This window comes from Lepus europaeus, chromosome 13 (assembly GCF_033115175.1).
Source record: "Lepus europaeus isolate LE1 chromosome 13, mLepTim1.pri, whole genome shotgun sequence".
Classification (NCBI taxonomy): domain Eukaryota; kingdom Metazoa; phylum Chordata; class Mammalia; order Lagomorpha; family Leporidae; genus Lepus; species Lepus europaeus.
Genome location: NC_084839.1, coordinates 86094595 through 86113233, shown reverse-complemented (window position 1 = coordinate 86113233; position 18639 = coordinate 86094595). Strand labels below are relative to the sequence as shown.

At 58.7% G+C, this 18639-nt stretch overlaps 1 protein-coding gene across 1 annotated transcript; it reads left to right on the top strand.

Moving 5' to 3' along the window:
- Positions 1-2190: 2190 nt before the first annotated feature.
- DUSP2 (dual specificity phosphatase 2) lies at positions 2191-4105 on the top strand. The gene is made up of 4 exons (XM_062208758.1): positions 2191-2578; positions 2676-2797; positions 2975-3194; positions 3314-4105. The coding sequence occupies exons 1-4, from the start codon at positions 2191-2193 to the stop codon at positions 3526-3528; spliced, it is 945 nt and encodes a 314-aa protein (XP_062064742.1). The 3' UTR covers positions 3529-4105.
- The last annotated feature ends 14534 nt before the right edge of the window (positions 4106-18639 follow it).

Below are 18639 nucleotides of genomic sequence, written 5' to 3'. Positions count from 1 at the left end.
GTGGCAGTGGCGAGGGAACAGACATCCTGCCCTGTGACTCACCCGCAGTCAGAGCAGAAGTGGGGGAGGCGCGTGGGCTTGTGAGACGCGCTCTCTACTCTTACCCCACCTCCCGCTCCCCCCCAGGGCACCCCCCACCCCCACCCCACTGTGGGCTCTGGCTGGGGGCTTGAAGGCTGGGGTTTCCCTCCCCCGGGGGAGGAGGGCCAAGGGGAGCCCTCTTTGGTGGCCAAGTCAGGCCTCACTGTGGGAGCTGGGTAGGGGACAGCCCCCCAAACATCCACGCAGCCATCTCAAGCCGCAATCATTGGTCCTTGGCCAGAACGCCAGGGGCTGTGATGACAGCGAACCTGCCGCACGGCACTCCCACCCCCACCCCCACGCAGAACTTCCAGCTAGGTGCACGCCCTCCTCCAGGAGGAGACCGGAGCGTGGGAGTCCAGGACCAGGAGCCCCCTGCAACTGGCAGAGCTGATCTCACTCCTGCCTCAGGGATGGCAGCTGGCTGGGCCCTCCCGCCTGCTCCTGGCATGGCAGATGACGCCAGCCATACTGGTCAGCAAGACTGGCCCTGACTCCCCTCCTGCCTGCTCTGTAATTTGCTCCTGGAATCAGCCATTAACTCATTTGCCGGGCTGATGCCAAGGATAAGGGCCCATATCGGCCCCTGGGATCTGTGGCCCAGACTCCCCGGCTCTGCCATGGGCTTTGGTCCATCAGCCTCCAGCCTGGCCTGCTAGGGAGGGGCAGGGCCTCAGCTGCAAGAGTCCAGGCAGGGGCACAGCCTCCAACCCTTGGAACCAGTGTGGATGGGCACCGCTCCCATTTACAGATGGGGAAACTGAGGCACAAGAGGGGTGCCGTGGCCCCAGGTCTATCTTTGGAGTCCTTGGAGCTTCTCTCCCTGCCTCCCTTCTGCGTCCCAGCACGCACAAGCTCCGTGCTGCATCTCAAACACAGGGGAATTGCACACATGCTGGGGCTCCAGGACACAACATCCCTTGCATTCACTGGGCATGCGCACAGGTCCTCCCTGTTCGAGACTCAGGGGTCTAGAGAGGAGCCGGAAGGATCTCACAGGGGGCACAGAAGAGTGACCCGGGAGAATGGGGGCGTCTGAGGGTTGGGTTCTGCGGACCCTCTGCCCACCTGAACCTCTCGGCCTCAGAGTGTCCCCCCGCCAGTGTTTCTTGCCCCCAACCCAGAGGTGCGAGCCCCCACGCACACCTGAGCCTCCTCACAGCCGGCACCGGGGCTGTGGGTTACCCAGCACCCCCTCCTAGCCGCTCAAGGGTTGGTTCTGGGCCCCAGCACTGCCATCCAGGGGGAGTTTGTGGATCTGAAGGGCAGGAAAGGATGGGGGGCAGGAGGAGACAGGTACTGTTGGCGCCTCTCCCTCTTCCCCTTGAAATTCCCACGGGGCAAGGCCCGCAGAGAGTCCCGCAGCGTCAGCAGAGTCGCTTTCAGAGCTGCCCAGCGGCGTAACAGGGGAAATGCTCCCCTGGGGCCCCTGGGGCTTTCTGGGGGCCTCGGCGGCAGCAGCTCTGCCCACTCCTAGCTGGAAACCCGTCACAGGCCCCTGCTGTTTCCCCCTTGAACAGCCCGCAGACCTCCCCCAGGCCCCTCACCGCCCAGGGGCGGGGGCCCCACGGACTGTGTTCCGTTCCGGCCCGGCTTGGCCACGCACCAGCTAGAAGACCCCGTGCAATGGTCTCAGCCAGGGCCCCAACTCCCCTGTAATCAACCGCGGCAGCAGGCGACTGCCAATTTTTTTGTTGTCACAAATTCCTGGGGGCAGAACCCAGGGAGAGGAAGCAGGAGCGAAGGGCCACCACCACTAGCCACAAAGTCCCCGAGGTCAGGAGCGTGTATTGCAGGAGCTGATCCCTAAGGACTGTGGGTCGGGCGTGCGCCCGCGCGCAAAGAGGAGGGGGACTCTGGGCACCTTCCCTTAGGAGCTGCTCCCCGGCTTCCTCCCCCTGGGAGCCCCCGGGCCCGCCCCGCTGCGCCCCACGTGAGGCCGCGGGGGCGGGCGCCGGCGCCTTCCTGTTCTGCCCTTGTATGGTAACCCGGGAGGCGGACCCGTGCGTACTTAAGCCCGAGAGCTGCCGAGGGCGCCCAGAGCCGACGGCTGGGAGCCCGGGAGCGCGGGGAAGAGGGCAAGAAGGGGCCGCCCGACACCGATCGCCAATGGGGCTGGAGGCAGCACGCGAGCTGGAGTGCGCGGCGCTGGGCGCGCTGCTGCGGGAGCCGCGGGAGGCCGAGCGCACGCTGCTGCTCGACTGCCGCCCCTTCCTGGCCTTCTGCCGCCGCCACGTGCGCGCCGCGCGGCCCGTGCCCTGGAACGCTCTGCTGCGGCGCCGCGTGCGCGGCCCGCCCGCCGCCGCCCTCGCCTGCCTGCTGCCCGACCGGGCGCTGCGGGCGCGCCTGGCCCGCGGGGAGCTGGCGCGCGCCGTGGTGCTGGACGAGGGCAGCGCCTCCGTGGCCGAGCTGCGGCCCGACGGCCCGGCCCACGTCCTGCTCGCCGCCCTGCTGCACGAGACCCGCAGCGGGCCGACCGCCGTGTGCTTCCTGCGAGGTGAGCGCCGGCCTGCGCGCAGTGACCACCCGCGGGGCCCCCTCTGCCAACCCCAGCCGAGCCCTCCCGGCTAAGCGTGCCCTTGCCCTCCCCGCAGGAGGCTTCGACGGCTTCCAGGCCTGTTGTCCCGACCTGTGCACGGAGGCCCCCGCTCCAGCGCTGTCACCTGCAGGGCCCGAAAGCAGCAGCTCCGATCCCAGGGTCGCCTTCTATGACCAGGTTAGTTGAGTCCAGAGCTCCGTGCTCCCCTGCCTGGGGTATGTGGGTGTGTATACGTGTGTGCGTGCGTGTGCCCCTTTGGTCTTGGTCGGGAGTGCTGGTGGCGGGGTCCCCTGCACTGGGTGCTGCCGCGGGCGGGTCAGAGCCGGTCTCAGCACCGCCCCTTCTCCCCTCCAGGGTGGCCCTGTGGAGATCTTGCCCTACCTCTTCCTGGGCAGCTGCAGCCACTCCTCCGACCTGCAGGGGCTGCAGGCCTGCGGCATCACAGCTGTCCTCAACGTCTCCGCCAGCTGCCCCAACCATTTCGAGGGGCTTTTCTGCTACAAGAGCATCCCCGTGGAGGACAACCAGATGGTGGAGATCAGTGCCTGGTTCCAGGAGGCCATCGGCTTCATCGGTAAGGGGCCTGGAGCGGCCGCGGGGGTGTGGGGTGGGGTGTGTGTGTAGGGGCCGGGGGCACCTGTCTCCCCGCCTGTGCGCGTTCCTGTCTGACCCCCACCCCCACCTCCCTTGCAGACTCGGTGAAGAACAGCGGAGGCCGGGTGCTGGTGCACTGCCAGGCGGGCATCTCTCGCTCGGCCACCATCTGCCTGGCCTACCTGATTCAGAGCCGCCGCGTGCGGCTGGATGAGGCCTTTGCCTTCGTCAAACAGCGCCGGGGAGTCATCTCCCCCAACTTCGGGTTCATGGGGCAGCTGCTGCAGTTTGAGACTCAGGTGCTGTGTCACTGAGGTGCGCCGCCTGCACCCCTGCCGACCCTCGCTGATTCCTGGGGCAAGCTGACCCTGACCGTGGACGAGCGGGTCACCTCCGGCCTCCTGGGAGTCGGAAGAGGCCTTCTGACCTGGTGCTCTTCTGCCGGGAGCATGAGGGCGGTGTCCCCGCCACCCCCACCCCTCGTTCAGAGGAGGAGCGTGGAGGGTGTGTTCTCGCCTCCACCCTCTGGCAGATACGAACTGGACGCTACAGCCCTGGACTTGGGTCCCACCACCGAGCCGAAGCCTGAGCGCTCCAAGCACAAGCTGTGATAACCAGGACCCCCGTGTAGGGGCCTGGAGCCCGGGTCCTGAGTGCGGGGGGGCCTCGGCTGGGGATGTGTGTCGAGTGTGTATGTGTGTGTGTGTGTGTGTGTGTGTGTGTGTGGGCATTGTCGCCAAGGCGGCACTGGAAAGTTATGGGTGTTCAGCTGGCATTTAGCACCTCCTCCCCACTTCCTCCCAGCCCTGTGGGCGGGGGTTGGAAGCGTAGCACTTTATATTTATACGGAACATTGAGGACGTGTGAATAAAATATTGGTTTGTTTACAAACAGCTCCTCCGGTGTTTGGTGTTGGGTCCGCGCCCCCGGGGTGGTCAGAAGCTGCCCTGCCCTTGGCGGTGGCAGCGGGGGCCAGGGTTCTGTCCCGGAGTGCAGCCCTGCTCGGAGTGCAGCCCTGCTCGGCCCTCGCTTCTCTGTGGAATGTGGGGCGAGGGAGTGTGGGGCTCTCGTGGGAGTGGAGTGTGTGGGCTTCCTATGGGGCTGTGAGTGTCCACACTTGCATTCTTACGGGACTGTGTGTGTGTCCTGTGTGTGTTGTGTTCCCATGGGGGGTGTCCACGTGTGATGTGGTTTTTTAAATATTTATTTGAAAGTCAGAATTACACAGAGAGAGGAGAGGCAGAGAGAGAGAGAGAGAGAGAGAGAGAGAGAGAGAGGTTTTCCATCCGATGGTTACTCCCCAATTGGCTGTGCTGGCCGGAACTACACCCATCTGAAGCCAGGAGCCAGGAGCTTCTTCTGGGTCTCCCATGTGGGTGCAGGGGCCCAAGGACTTGGGCCATCTTCTACTGCTTTCCCAGTCCACAGCAGGGAGCTGGATTGGAAGTGGAGTAGGCCTGCGCCATGGCTCAATAGGCTAATCCTCCGCCTTGCGGCGCTGGCACACCGGGTTCTAGTCCTGGTCGGGGCGCCAGATTCTGTCCCGGTTGCCCCTCTTCCAGGCCAGCTCTCTGCTATGGCCCGGGAGTGCAGTGGAGGATGGCCCAGGTCTGCACCCGTATGGGAGACCAGGAGAAGCACCTGGCTCCTGGCTTTGGATCAGCGAGATGCGCCGGCCGTGGCAGCCATTAGAGGGTGAACCAAGGGCAAAGGAAGACCTTTCTCTCTGTCTCTCTCTCTCTCTATCCACTCTGCCTGTCAAAAAAAAAAAAAAAAAAAAAGGAAGTGGAGCAGCCAGGACTTGAACCGGCGCCCATATGGGATGCTGGCATTGCTGACGGCAGCTTTACCTGGTACGCCACAGCGCTTGGCCCTGTGATGTGTTCTTTTTTTTTTTTTTTTGACAGGCGGAGTTAGAGACAGAGAGAAAGGTCTTCCTTTTTCCGTTGGTTCACCCCCCAAGGGCCGCTGCAGCCGGCGCCGCGCTGCGCCGATCTGAAGCCAGGAGCCAGGTGCGTCCTCCTGGTCTCCTATGTGGGTGTAGGGCCCAAGCACTTGGGCCATCCTCCACTGCACTCCCGGGCCACAGCAGAGAGCTGGACTGGAAGAGGAGCAACTGGGACAGAACCGGCGCCCCAACTGGGTCTAGAACCTGGGGTGCTGGTGCCGCAGGCGGAGGATTAGCCTTGTGAGCCACGGTACCGGCCCTGTGATGTGTTCTTATGAGGGTGTGTGGGTGTCCTGCATGTGTGGTGTTCCTGTGGGGATGTGGGTTTCCTGTGTGTGAGGGGTGTTCTATGAGCCTGAGTGTGTCTCTCCCATAGCCAGCGCTGCGTGGCTGGCCCAGGCCTCTGCCTCCTCCCCAGAGGGCAGCAGGGTCTCTCACGTCCTCCGCACGTCCCCAGGCTGAGTCCTTGGGTGTCAGCCTCAGGGCTGATGCTGGCCCCATTCTAGAGCTGCTTCTTGTCCCCAAAGGCCTGCATGCCCGTGTCGGGTGCAGAGGCCTTGCTCTTCGCGGCTGCCTGATGAGCCAGGCTTCGGTGGACATGGGCTGGGCGCTCGGCACAGCCCGATCCAGAGCAGACGGGTTCCTTCTGTGGCTGCCAGAGAGGGTGCAGTGCTCGGCCCGACAGCCAGAGGTGCGGAGCCCTGGGTCCCTCCCTGGGACACGTACAGGTGCTCAGTGCATCTGGTGACTACACTTTGCACACTCAGCTCCGGGGTCACCCCGCCAACGCCATCTCTCACCCGTGGTCTTCCGTGAGCGGCAGGGTGTCCTGGCAGGGGGGGTGGAGGCTGCTTTGGTAAACTCTCTGTGAGTTTCCTTGTCAGTGAAGTGGGGCTTATCAGCAGGCCCCACATCCTAGGTGTGTAGCTTTATACAGCCCACGTGAGGGGCTTAGACCAGTGCCTGTGCATAGGCAGTCCTCGGCCTGGGCCTGGGAGCCGCGTGTTCCTGCTGTGCCGGTGTGGCAGTGTGCATCTGGGCCCGGGCCTGTGGCCTGCTCAGCACTGGGGCTCTTGTTCCTTGAGGCCGAATGCAAGATGAACAGCTTGTCCCAGTGTCTGGTTCTCTGTCTTTGGCGAGTAGGGTGGGGTCTCCTGGTGCGGGCTGGGCAAGAGCGGGCTCCTCAGGCCCAAGTGGGCTGCTTTTGGGGTGTGTCTGTAACTCTGGTGCTGGCCTGGGGTGGGTGGGGGACATCTGGGGCGCTGAGCGCCTGGGGGCTTCTCACCAGTCAGCCCATCTCACACCTCTGCTCACCCCAAACAGCCCACCTGACTCTACCCGTGGTTTTAGTAGTTTGTCTTCCAAACTGCCTTTCTCTCTTGCTCACTCTCTTTCCTTTGTTCCCTTTTCTTCCTCCTCCTTTTCTCCTTTTCTTTCTCTATAATTGAAATTTTGGGGGCGGCCTTGTGGCACAGTAGGTGCAATGCAGCAATGCTGGTGTCCCACACGAGCGCTGGTTCGAGTCTCAGCTGCTCTGTTTCTGATCCAGATATCTGATAACATGCCTGGGAGGAAAGCAGCAGAAGATGGCCCAAATGCTTAGGCCCCTGCCACTCATGTGGGAGACCCGGATGAAGCTCCTGGCTCCTGGTTTCAGCTGGGGCCAGGCCTGGCCATTGTGGCCATTTGAGGAGTGACCCAGCAGATACAATATCTCTCTTTCTCCCCACCAACCCCAGAACTCTGCCTTTCAAATAAACTTTTTTAAAAAGATATATTTATTTATTTGAAAGTCAGAGTTACACAGAGAGAAGAGAGGCAGAGAGAGAGAGAGAGAGAGAGGTCTTCCATCTGCTGGTTCACTCCTCAATTGGCCGCAACAGCCGGAGCTGCACCGATCCGAAGCCAGGAGCCAGGAGCTTCTTCCGGGTCTCCCTTGTGGATGCAGGGGCCCAAGGTCTTGGACCATCTTCTACTGCTTTCCCAGGCCACAGCAGAGAGCTGGATTGGATTGGAAGTGGAACAGCTGGGGCTCGAACTGGCGCCCATATGGGATGCCAGCGCTTCAGATCAGGGCATTAACCCACTGCGCCACGGCACCGGCCCTTCAAATAAACTTTTTTTTTTTTTTTTGACAGGCAGAGTGGATAGTGAGAGAGAGAGACAGAGAGAAAGGTCTTCCAATGGCCACCGCGGCTGGCGTGCTGTGGCCGGCTCACCGCGCTGATCCAAAGCCAGAAGCCAGGTGCTTCTCCTGGTCTCCCATGCAGGTGCAGGGCCCAAGCACTTGGGCCATCCTCCACTGCATTCCCGGGCCACAGCAGAGAGCTGGCCTGGAAGAGGGGCAACCGGGATAGAATCCGGCGCCCCAACCGGGACTAGAACCCAGTGTGCCGGTGCCACTAGGCGGAGGATTGGCCTGTGAGCCACGGCACCGGCTCAAATAAACTTTTAAGAAGTGATTATTTATTATCCTTTTTCCCCCCAGATTTTGCTGTGTATTCATTTTAAGTGGTCAGCTCTGCGTGTTTTTGGATGGTTCCTATTTTATTCTTTATTTTTATTTGAAAGAGTTATGGGAGAGTGTGGAAATAGACTTTTTTTTAAAGATTTATTTTATTTATTTGAAAGGCAGAGTTACAGAGGGAGAGGTAGAGACAGAGAGGGAGAGAGAGAGAGAGGTCTTCCATCTGCTGGTTCACTCCTCAGATGGCCACAAAGTCTGGAGCTGCACTGATCCAAAGCCAGGAGCCAGGAGCTTCTTCCAGATCTCCCATGCAGGTGCAGGAGCCCAAGGACTTGGGCCATCTTCTACTGCTTTCCCAGGCCATAGCAGAGAGCTGGACTGGAAGTGGAGCAGCCGGGACTCGAACTGCTGCCCATATGGGATGCTGGCATTGCAGGCGGTGGCTTTACCTGCTATGCCACAACACTGGCCCCAAGAGAGAGAATTTTTAAAAATATTTATTTATTTATTTGAAAGTCATAGTTAGAGAGAGAGAGAGAGAGAGAGAGAGAGAGAGAGAGATCTTCCATCCACTGGTTTACTCCCCAAGTGGCCATAACAGCCAGGGCTCTGGACTAGGCTGAAGCAGCACTCGTGGGCTGCCAGTGTCACAGGTGAGGCAGTATAACCAGCTGTCCTGCAACCCCCCATTTTCCCAACTTTACTGAGGTATCATCGACAAGCAAAATTCGATGTGTTTACGATGTCCACGGCGGTGATTTGGCATTTCTATCTGCTGTGACTTGATGAGCACAAACAAGTGATGAACGTCATGCACGTCATCTACCTTCCTCACGACCTCCCTGTGCTCCGATCTCTGTCTTCAGAAATGCTGCATTCCAGGCATGGCCGGAACGCCAAGCAGCCCCTACACCCGGAGGTGGCAGCCTGGGCATTGGTGATGGGGGGTGGGTTCAAGCCTCTCTGGCACTGACATGTTCCTCCATCCGGGTTTCAGTCCAGGTGGGGCTCCCAGGTGACTGGGCTGTGAAGCCGAGAGGTAGTCCGAGGTGGAGGAAGATGGGTAAGGAGCTTTGGTTTCTGAGTCTGTGAAATGGGCGTGAACCCTCATCTATCATGCCAAGCTGCTGTAGGGAGTTGCAGGGGGCAGTGTCCTTGTGAGGGCCTGAGCACCCAGGGGTGCCACCCTGCCCACGCGGGAGGCTTCTCAGGGTGCATTTAGTTTGTGAATGCCATGGAAACCACCTGTGCTGGGCACTTTTCTGTATGCCTAGTGAAATAAAAACTGTTTAAAAGAACATTGTGGGGGCTGGTTCTGTGGCGCAGCAGGTTCACACCCTGGCCTGCAGTGCCAGCATCCCATATGGGCGCTGGTTCTAGTCCCAGCTGCTCCTCTTCCGATCCAGCTCTCTGTTATGGCCTAGGAAAGCAGAGGATGACCCAAGTCCTTGGGCCCCTGTGCCCTCCTGGAGAATCCAGAAGAAGCTCCTGGCTCCTGGCTTCAGATTGGTGCAGCTTCGGACGTTGTGGCCATCTGGGGAGTGAACCAGCGGATGGAAGACCTCTCTCTCTCTGTCTCTACCTCTTTGTAACTCTGTCTTTCAAATATATAAAATAAATCTTAAAAAAAAAAAGAATCTGTGGAACTGGTGTTTGACTCAGCGGTTAAGACGCTGCTTGGAACGCCCGTGTCCCCTGTCAGAGGGTCTGCTCTGAGTCCCAGCTCCTCAGCTTCTGCCCCAGCTCCCTGCTGATGCACACCCTGGGGGGCAGCAGGTGGTCACTCAGGTACTTGGGTCCCTGTCACCCATGTAGGAGACCTGGATGGGGTTCTGGGCTCCTGGCTTTGGTTTGGCCCAGCCCTGGCTGTTGTGGGCATTTGGGGAGTGGACCAGTGGATAGGACATCTTTGTCTGTTTCTCTGTCTCTGTTCCTTTGTCTTTCCAATAAAATGAAAATATATAGAAAAAAATTTTAAAGATTTATTTATCTATTTGAAAGGCAGGCCCATTAGCAGGGAGCTGGATCAGAAGTGGAGCGGCCAGGACTCTTAACAGGTGCTCGTATGGGATGCTGGTGCTGCAGACGGTGGCTTAACTTGCTGTGCCACAGCACTGGCAACAAATAGCAATTTTTATAAAGACAGAAAATGTTGTGACTTTTCTCTTTCTATAGATACACTGGGGAGAACTCAGGGTGTCAGGCAGCTTTTCCCATGTCTGAGTACAGGGCAGGCGCAGCCAAAGGGGTCTCCCCAGCTAAAGGGTGGGATCCCAACGGTGCCTGCGCCTCGGCCAGCCAGGGGCACTTTCTGCGTCTTCTTCTGCCCCCTGGTGGCGGGAGGGAAGCTCAGCAAAGCCACACTCAGCAGTGTATCCCCGCCCCTCCCCCTACCCCCCCTTAATCCGCTTCAGCCTAAGAGGGGCTGGACTAAGGGCCAGGAGGCTCCGGCTGGGCTGGCCCAGGGCGGGGGCTGCAGGTGGAGGTGGTTGGGGGAAGGGTTGCAGCTCCAGGTAGAGGCTGGAGGAGCTGAATTTCAAGGGGGGAGAGGGGGAGTTGGTGATGCTGAGCCTGCAATCAGGATGCCTTGCCTCACCGGAATCCGTCCTCCTTCGTGCTTGCCAGTCTCCAGAGGGGCTCCACCATGTGAGCACAGGCGGCCTCTGGCCCGGGGTCTGGGCCTGCTCTCCTTGCCAGCTACGCTGGCTGCCGGCCCTCCTGCTGCCAGTTCCAGCCTCCAGAGTGCTAAGGAGAGGCCCAGAGGGTGTGGCTGGAGCCTGCCAGGATCTTCATGGAGATTAAAGGCGCAGGCTGTCCGAGCGGTCAGCCTCTAGGGGATGGGAGCAGAGGCCTGCCTGCCCTCCGTGTCCTGGGAGGCCCAGCCTCCTTGGGACTCACCTGTAGTTCATTCACTTGAAGCAATAAGGGCCAAGCCCTGGGGCTGGCGCTGTGGCACAGTAGGTTAAAGCCCTCCCCTGAAGCGCCGACATCCCATATGGGTGCCGGTTCTAGTCCCGGCTGCTCCTCTTTTGATCCAGCTCTCTGCTGTGGCCTGGGAAAGCAGTGGAAGATGGCCCAAGTCCTTGGGCCCCTGCACCCACGTCGGAGACCTAGAAGAATTGCCTGGCTCCTGGCTTCAGATCGGCACAGTTCTGGCCATTGCAGCCATCTGGGGAGTGAACCAGCGGATGTAAGACCTCTCTCTCTGTCTCTACCTCTCTCTTTAACTCTGTCTTTCAAATAAATAAAATAAATCTTTAAAAAAAAATAAGGGGCAAGTTCCTGTATCAGTCCAGACCAAAGGATTGTCTTGTTTGCTTTTGTTTTGGTTGGTTTTATTTATTTGAAAGCCAGAGTGAAGAGAGAGGAAGAGAGGGGGAGAGAGAGACGGGGAGAGAGAGAGAGAGAGAGAGCGAGAGCGAGCACTTCCATTCTTTGGTTCAATCCCTGAATGGCTCTAACACCCAGAGTTGGGCCAGGTCAAAGCCAGGAGCCTGGAACTCCATCCAGGTCTCTCCAAAGCGGCGCTCCTGTGGGATGCTGATGTTGGAGGCGGCAGTTCAACTCCCTGTGCACCCTAGGATTGTGTCTCATGTATGACGCAGCTGGCCTGCTCCTCCCTGCACTGCCACCCCATTTGTAATGCTCCCCTCGTCCTCCCCCAGCTAGGTCCCACCTCTCATATCTCTCAGGTCTGGTGGCCTGGGGCACAGCTTCCTCGTGGGCACAAAGCCTGGGTGGGCTGAGTCCCAGGGCACCTCTGAGCTGCCTTCTCCCCCAGAATCCCTTCCCACTGCTGCCAGCCGCCTGCAACAAGTGGCCCAGGAGTGCTGATGGCCTGGGGCGGCCGCATCCTGCTCTGTGGCCAGTATGGTGGGTGTGGTGAGTGCGGTGAGCGCAGGTGAGCGTGGCTCTGCCCCTGGTGGGAAGAGCTGATGGGGATGGGGGGGGGTATCTGGTGACTCTCTGGTGGCTCTCAGGACCACAGGTGCAGAGCAGGGACCTGCTGGGGTCCGTCTGGAGCACAGCTTGGGTTGTGAGTTTGGAGGCCTGCCCTGGGGGCTCGGGGCTGGGGGCTGTCCAAGGGTTCAGCCAGGGCAGGTCTCTCCAGATGAGCCCAGCCACCTGGCATCCAGCAGGCGTTTGCCGAGTGTGAACTTTTCTCACACAGCAGGTTTGTCCCCTAACGGGGCCAGGAGGACTGCCCCTCCATCATCCCCATGCTCCTGGGGGAGGGGTGTCCCCACTTGCTTCTGTGTTGAGCCCGGAATGAACTAGGCCACGATCTGAAACCCATTCTGGAGGCTGCCTTCCTGGGTCCGAAGTCCTCCTGGCCAGCCTGAGCTGAGCTGGCCGTGTGGAAGGTGGAGGGGGGATGGGTGGGAATCGGGGCCTAGCGCCCCTTGTGTGAAGCCATCACCTCCTGGAAGGCCATGTGGTTTGGGGGTGAGTTCAGGTCTTGTGGGACAGCCCAGGTCTTGGGCCCTGGGGGGTTCAGGCACGTCCCCCAGCTTCTGAGCCTCTTGTACCTTCTCTGCAAGGTGGAAGTAGCGCCAACACCTCCTTCTTAGCTTGCTAGGACCTCAGATGCTGTATACGGAAGCCTCGCGTGAGGGCTGGCCACATGGGCCCATTCTCTTCCCGAGCGGCTCTGTGGCCCATTGTGAATGCTGGTTCCCGCCCAGGTTGGGAACGGTGTTCCATTAGTCCCATTCCACAGAAGGCCAAAGTCAAGACCAGAGCCCAGGATGCGGACGGTCTGGTGCTCGTCCATCCCAGGATGTGCAGGAGGGAAAGGGCCTGGGTCTGCGCTATCCGCGCTCTGGCTGCACCCACTTAGCTCACCCTGTGGCCTTCTCTGGCTTAGTATGCGGTGGAGGGCAGCAGGTGGCGTCCTTGGCACCCGCCTGTCTCTAGAGGGCAAGAGCATCATCCCGCGTGAGCTCCTTCACGTGCTGGGCTTCTGGCACGAGCCTCCCTGGACAATGAGGACGGCGACATCATGTCACCTGGAACGAGAGCCTCCAGGGTAAGTGGGGTGCTGGGCAGGCCGGGCTGGCCTGGGGGTTCTGTTAGAGGCCTGAGGAGGAAAAGGAAGCGGCTCCTTTGGAAGAAGTTGTTCGTCCTCTTTGTCACCTGCCTGTCCACTGTGGGGACGGGGGGCGTCCTGCTTCTCTCTGGGACCTGGCTGGGGGTCCTGCTGCTGCGGTTCTGGGCTCCAAGCATTGGCCCGCCCACCCGCAGGCACACCTGGCATCTCCTTTCTCATCACTGCCAGTCGCCTGAAGATGGGCTGGCAGTGTCCTGGGACCCTTGATCTGATCGCTGGGGACTCCAATCTCGGGCCCTTGTGTTCCTCGTGCCCCAGATGCCATTGCGGGGGCTGGGGCTGGGGCTGTGCACCATGAGATGGGAGCTCTGGAGGGAGTAGGTTGCTTATGCCCAGGGCCAGGTGATAGGCCAGAGAGCAGGGCTGCAGGGCTGGGTGTGTCGCACGGGCACAGAGAGATCCCGGCAGTGGGAGCTGCGGCCGGTGGTGAGTTCGGTGGAGAGGGGATGGCCCTCTGCTCTGATGCCAGTGAGGAGCAGTTATGTGCTGGGGACCGAATCCCAGCGATGGGGAGACCCCTGCCCTGTGAGCTTTTATGGCCTGATTCAAGAGTCAAGAACAGGAAAGACAAGTGCCCGAGGAGGGAGGGGTGTGTGACCAGGAGTCTGGTTGGGGGAGCTTCCTGCAAGCAGAGGGCTTCTGGCCCAGGGGCCTCTTCTGGGGCACTGGCAAGGAAAATGGAGGTTTCGGTGCCCAAGGCCCAAAGAGCAGCATACGTGGGAGAACTGGAGGAAGGGGTGCTTGGGGGTTCATGGTAGCACCTTGCAAAGAGGTGCAGATGGGGGCTGAAGGGGAGACGAGTGTGTATGTGGGGAGGTGACCTTGTTCCCTAAAAACAGAGGCTGTGATCCATTCCAGTGCTCATGGAATATTGGTGGAAATTTACCCTGTGTTAGCAAATGAAAAACTCCGGCAACTGGAAAAAGTGGAGTTGAAGGCGATGTCTTGGTCATGGTGAAAAGGGAAAAGTAGGAAATAACACAAATCCAAACCTCGGACTTCCCCCAACTTGGAAATTAAAATTGAAAACAAGAAACCTTTCTTTTAGCTCTACAGTGAAAGAAATTGCAGGAATTCTAGAGAAAAAAAGACTCATGAAATGCTGTATTAAAACCAGTGATTTCCAGGAAAAGCAGTGCTCGGAGACAATGTGTAGACTTAGGTGCTCTTATCCATAAAAATTGAGAACAAATAAATTAAGCACGTCAATCCAAGTTAAAAAATACATGAAAGCAGGAGGGAATTAATAAAGGCAAAAGCAGCAATTAATGAGTTAGAAAACAGCTCTAATGAACTCGAGAAAGCTGTTTTCATAACAAAGCAGGTTAAAACACCAGCCACCCTAATGGGGCAAAAAAAATTGTTTCTCTAAAGAAGAGAAAAGCAAAAATATATTTGCATTTAGTTAATGTGTGCAGAACAAACTCTGCCAGGATAACAAACTAATAACAGCAATCGGCTGCTGGGGGGCGGGGCTCAGAGGTAGGGGACGGAGTGGAGGCTTTTACTGCCTCTTTTTAAATCCTTGCCTTTTGCATCGGGGAATGCATTACCTAGTCAACATCATGTTTAATCACATGTGATCTTGTGTTGGGCAAATTCTTCTTAGACATGACACCAAGAGTACAGTGACAAGAGAACTAAGAGATTGGACTTCAAAGTTTCAAATGTTTGTGTTCAAAGCTCATCACCAATCATGAAGACTTCCTCCTCTGCTATCTTCTAAGAGAGCCCTGACTTCAGGTCATATGTTTAGGTCTCTGATGCACTTATGGTTAACTTGTGCATGGCAGAAGGAAGGAGTCTGAGTACAGTGGTCCAGTTGCCAAAGCATCATTTCCTTCTTTCTTTTTTAAAAGATTTATTTGAAAGGCAGAGTTACAGAGAGCCAGAGAGAGAGAGAGAGAGAGGTCTTCCAACTGCTGGTTCACTCCCCAGATGGCCACAATGGCCGGAGCTGCACTGATCCGAAGCCAGGAGCCAGGAGCTTCTTCCGGGTCTCCCACGTGGGTGCAGGGGCCCAAGGACTTGGGCCATCTTCCACTGCTTTCCCAGGCCATAGCAGAGAGCTGGATCGGAAGTGGAGCAGCCGGCACTTGAACCGGCGCCCATATGGGATGATGGCACTGCAGAAGGCAGCTTTACCCGCTATGCCACAGCACTGCCTCTCAGCACCATTTCTTAAAGGCCCATTCTTTCCCTTATAATCAAAGAGTCAATATAGGCTCTGGTTTGTGTCCTGGCTTCTCCACTTCTGATCCAGCTCTCTGCTATGGCCTGGGAAAGCAGTGGAAGATGGCCCAAATGCTTGGGCCCCTACACCCGCGTGGGAGACCTGGAAGAAGCCCCAGCCATTGTGGCCATTTGAGGAGAGCACCAGTGGATTGAAGATCCCTCTCTGTCTCTCCCTCTCTCTGTAACTCTTACTTTCAAAATAAAATAATTTTAAAAAATGGAAAAATCAAAAGATGAGTTCATTGTGGTGCAAATTTTTTTTTAAACCAATGTAGTTTTTTCATAGTATACCCTTTCCATGATTTTTTTAAAAGCCCCACCCTCTCTCTCTGTTTCTCACGGCATAAAATGTTACATACCACTTTTTAGATAAAGAGGAGGAGATGTGCACAGCTTGGTAACTATCCTACGTCTACCTATTATGAGGAACGGATTTGGGAAATGGCTTGGAGGGACTGGACGAGGGAAGGTATAATCACGACAGTGGACATGCCAGTGTGTTTGGGTACGGAAGGGTGACCCCCGGAGCAGGAGGGAGTGTGGGTACGGGAGGGAGATCGCTCAGAGCAGCCAGGGGCCACGGTGGCCCCTGGTGGGAGCTGGGGAGCCTCCTTGAACTTCGTGAGAAAGAAGACAGAGCAGGGGCTGGCGCTGTGGCTCAGCGGGTTAATGCCCTGGCCTGAAGCACTGGCATGCCACATGGACACCAGTTCTACTCCCAGCTGCTCCTCTTCCAATCCAGCTCTCTGCTACGGCCTAGGAAAGCAGTGGAAGATGGTCCAAGTCCTTGGGCCCCTGCACCCACGTGGGAGACCCAGAAGAAGCTCCTGGCTCCTGGCTTCAGATTGGTGCAGCTTCAGCCGTTGCGGCCATCTGGGGAGTGAACCAGTGGATGGAAGACCTCTTTCTGTAACTCTGTCTTTCAAATAAATAAAATAAATTTTTTTTTAAAGAAGACATAACAGACCTGGGTCTGGAGAGGGGCAAAGAAGGGGCGTTGGTGCCGTGAGCAGGTGCAGAAGGGGACACCAATGACGCAAGAAGTATAGAGCGGCTGGCCAGAGAGCAGGAGATGAAGCCCGGAGCACTGGGCAGGACACAGGGAGGTGCTGGCAGCCACAGGCAGCCCCTGGGTTAGCTACCTGGTCCTCCAGGCCTGAGGATCTGTGGGCAGCAGTGCAGAGAGAGGGGGCGGGCTCCTGGGGAGCAGCTGCGCTGTGGGCTGCGGTGCCTGAGCCAGTGAGGAGAGTGGTCTGGGAGGGAGGAGGCCTGGGGTCTCTGCAGGGGCTCCAGTGGCTCTGAGGATCCCTATTCTTAGGCAAGGAAGTGCAGGAGGCTGGTGCTGGGGGTGGCGGCTGGAAACAGACCTGAGTAGCTGCCTTGGGGCCCTCCTGCTGTTCTCTTGGGGTTGGATGTGGCTGCAAGGGCAGGGACAATTCTGGAAGGCGTTTCAGATGCAAAGTGAGAAGGAGGTGTTGCTCTGGCCCATGGAGGGTTCTGGAAGGCGGGGTGGGGTGTGTGTGTGTGTGTGTGTGTGTGTGTGGAAGTGCTGGCGCAGGTGTCCCAGCGGCCCAGGGGTTTGAGAGGGGAAGTGGTAGCAGGCCCCAGTGACTTGATCATTGCCGGAGGTGGTGACCTTGGGGCTGAGGGAGGAGGGAGTGGGATGGATCTGTCCTCCTGGTCTTTAGTACTAGTGTGGCAGGTTAGATCTCACGAACATCAGGCAGGCGCGCGGTGGGGCATCAAGCCGAGAGGAAGCCAGCTCTAATTCTGTAGCTAGGCCATACTCTTCCCTCTGTGATTCTGTGACCTCAGCTTTTATCTTTCTTGCTCCAGGGTTCCAGGCCCATAGCTTGGAACCTTGCTCCTGCCTCCAGACCATACCTGTGGAAGCTTCTGGAAGCACTGTCAGTGGAATCCAGGAACCCAGACCCTTGTGGTTCCAGGGCTAAAGGCCAGCTTGTTGCTGGAGGATCCGGAGAGAGCCCACGTGCGTGGGAATCCCCTGCCCTGAGCAAATTCAATGTGGAGGCCTTGGCAAGGGCAATTCAGACCCTAACTTTCTCCCTAAGGTCAAGGCCTAGAGTAGGTGCACCTGCTATTGCTCTGGAGTAGTCTGGGCTGGCCCAAGTGTACACTGTACCTCCAGCTCCCGTTCTGGAAGTCGGAGACCAGCCAGCACCTATCTGGATGAGGTCCGTTGTGCTGGGAGGCTGAGACCTGAGAGTCTATTCTAGGGAAGGCCTGGAGAGAGCCTTTGGCAATGGCAGGCGGCAGGGTGATGCCACGTGGGGAGACCATCACCCAGAGGAGCTGGCTTCTCCATCTGTGGGCCCTTGGGGCAGCTCCTTCCCTGTTCCAGCCCCACTCTGGCCTCTCCCTCTGTCCTTTCCCATTATGCTCCTCCCAGGATTCTCAGGGACAGTGGTCCCCTCTAGGCCTGTCGTGGGAGAGTCCTGGCTCTGCCTGCTCCTGCTCTTCCCCGTTCCCTAGAGGCTGCTGGGAAGGGGAGGTGACATTCTCCACGGCAGGGCCCTGGGGTGGGGTGGGGACATGGGGGGAGGCAGGACCCGATCCATAAGGCCCCTGGGGGCCCTCCTGCAGCTGAGGTCCAGCTCCCCAGCATGGGCTAGCAGGAGCTGCCCCCACCTCCACCTTGGCTGGCTTTGCCCTGTGCCTGGGACCCTGGGATCTGCCTTCTGTCCCTGCTTTGGGGTGGGGTGGGCACCAAGTCACGCCCCTGCAGAGCAGGAAGGCTCTGGCCCAAGGGGTGCTGCCAACAGGGAGCCCAGGAAGGGGCGGGGGAGGAGAGCCCTGCAGGGACTCACAGCAGGAACCTCGGCAAGCAGGAGGGGCGCTACACCTTATCAGGAGCACGTCTCACCCCAGATGGCTGCTTCCAGAACCGTGGTCCGTGGGACCCAGCCAGAGGCATCACTCCCTCGGACCACCTTCAGCCAAGTTCCTGCCTCCTCTTTTGCAGGAGGGACTGGGCTGGGCCAAGAGCCCCCCAGTCCCCAGGGGTCCTGTTCTTGTGGCCTCACCAGGGGGTCCAGGCAGCCCCTCTGGGGCTGGGAGGGGAGCAGGATGTTTAGGGAGATGGTGGAACTCGAGCTGGGTGCTTGCTGCGCTGACCACCCCCTATGCGTGAGAACTTCAGCCCCCATGGTTACCTGGGGAGGTGGCCATGCCCACTTTCCACAGGCGACAGGGGCCTTCGGGAAGCACACGGACTCGCTTAAGGTGCAGGCTGAGGGCTAAGCTGCAGCGAGCTTGGCCTTGACCAGCCCTGGCGGAGGGGCTGCATCAGGGGACGCTGGAGTCCCTGCCCTTCATCCAGCTTGGGTTTCAGTCCTGGGTCAGTCACTTTCTGAGACCGAACAGTTTCCGGGAGGGATCAGGGTGAGAAATGCTGGCCCTCTTCCCACTCCTGGACCCTGGGGCAGGTGGGGTCTGAGTGTGAATGCAGTGAGGGTCCTCTGTGTGTGTATGTCTGTGTGTGTCGCTCCCTCCCTGCAACTCTTTCAAATAAGTAAATCTTAAGGGGCCCAAGCACTGGGACCGTCTTCTGCTGCTTTCCTAGGTAGGTTAGCGGGGAGCTGGCTGGGAAGTGACCTGGTGCTCCTATGAGATGCCGGTGCCGCAGGCGGCAGCTTGCCCAGCTG

Coding starts and splice junctions, on each gene's coding strand:
- DUSP2 (XM_062208758.1), top strand. CDS start 2,191: ATGGGGCTGGAGGCAGCACGCGAGCTGGAGTGCGCGGCGCTGGGCGCG. Junction 2,579..2,675: donor CGCCGTGTGCTTCCTGCGAG/GTGAGCGCCGGC, acceptor CCCTCCCCGCAG/GAGGCTTCGACGGCTTCCAG. Junction 3,195..3,313: donor GGAGGCCATCGGCTTCATCG/GTAAGGGGCCTG, acceptor CCTCCCTTGCAG/ACTCGGTGAAGAACAGCGGA.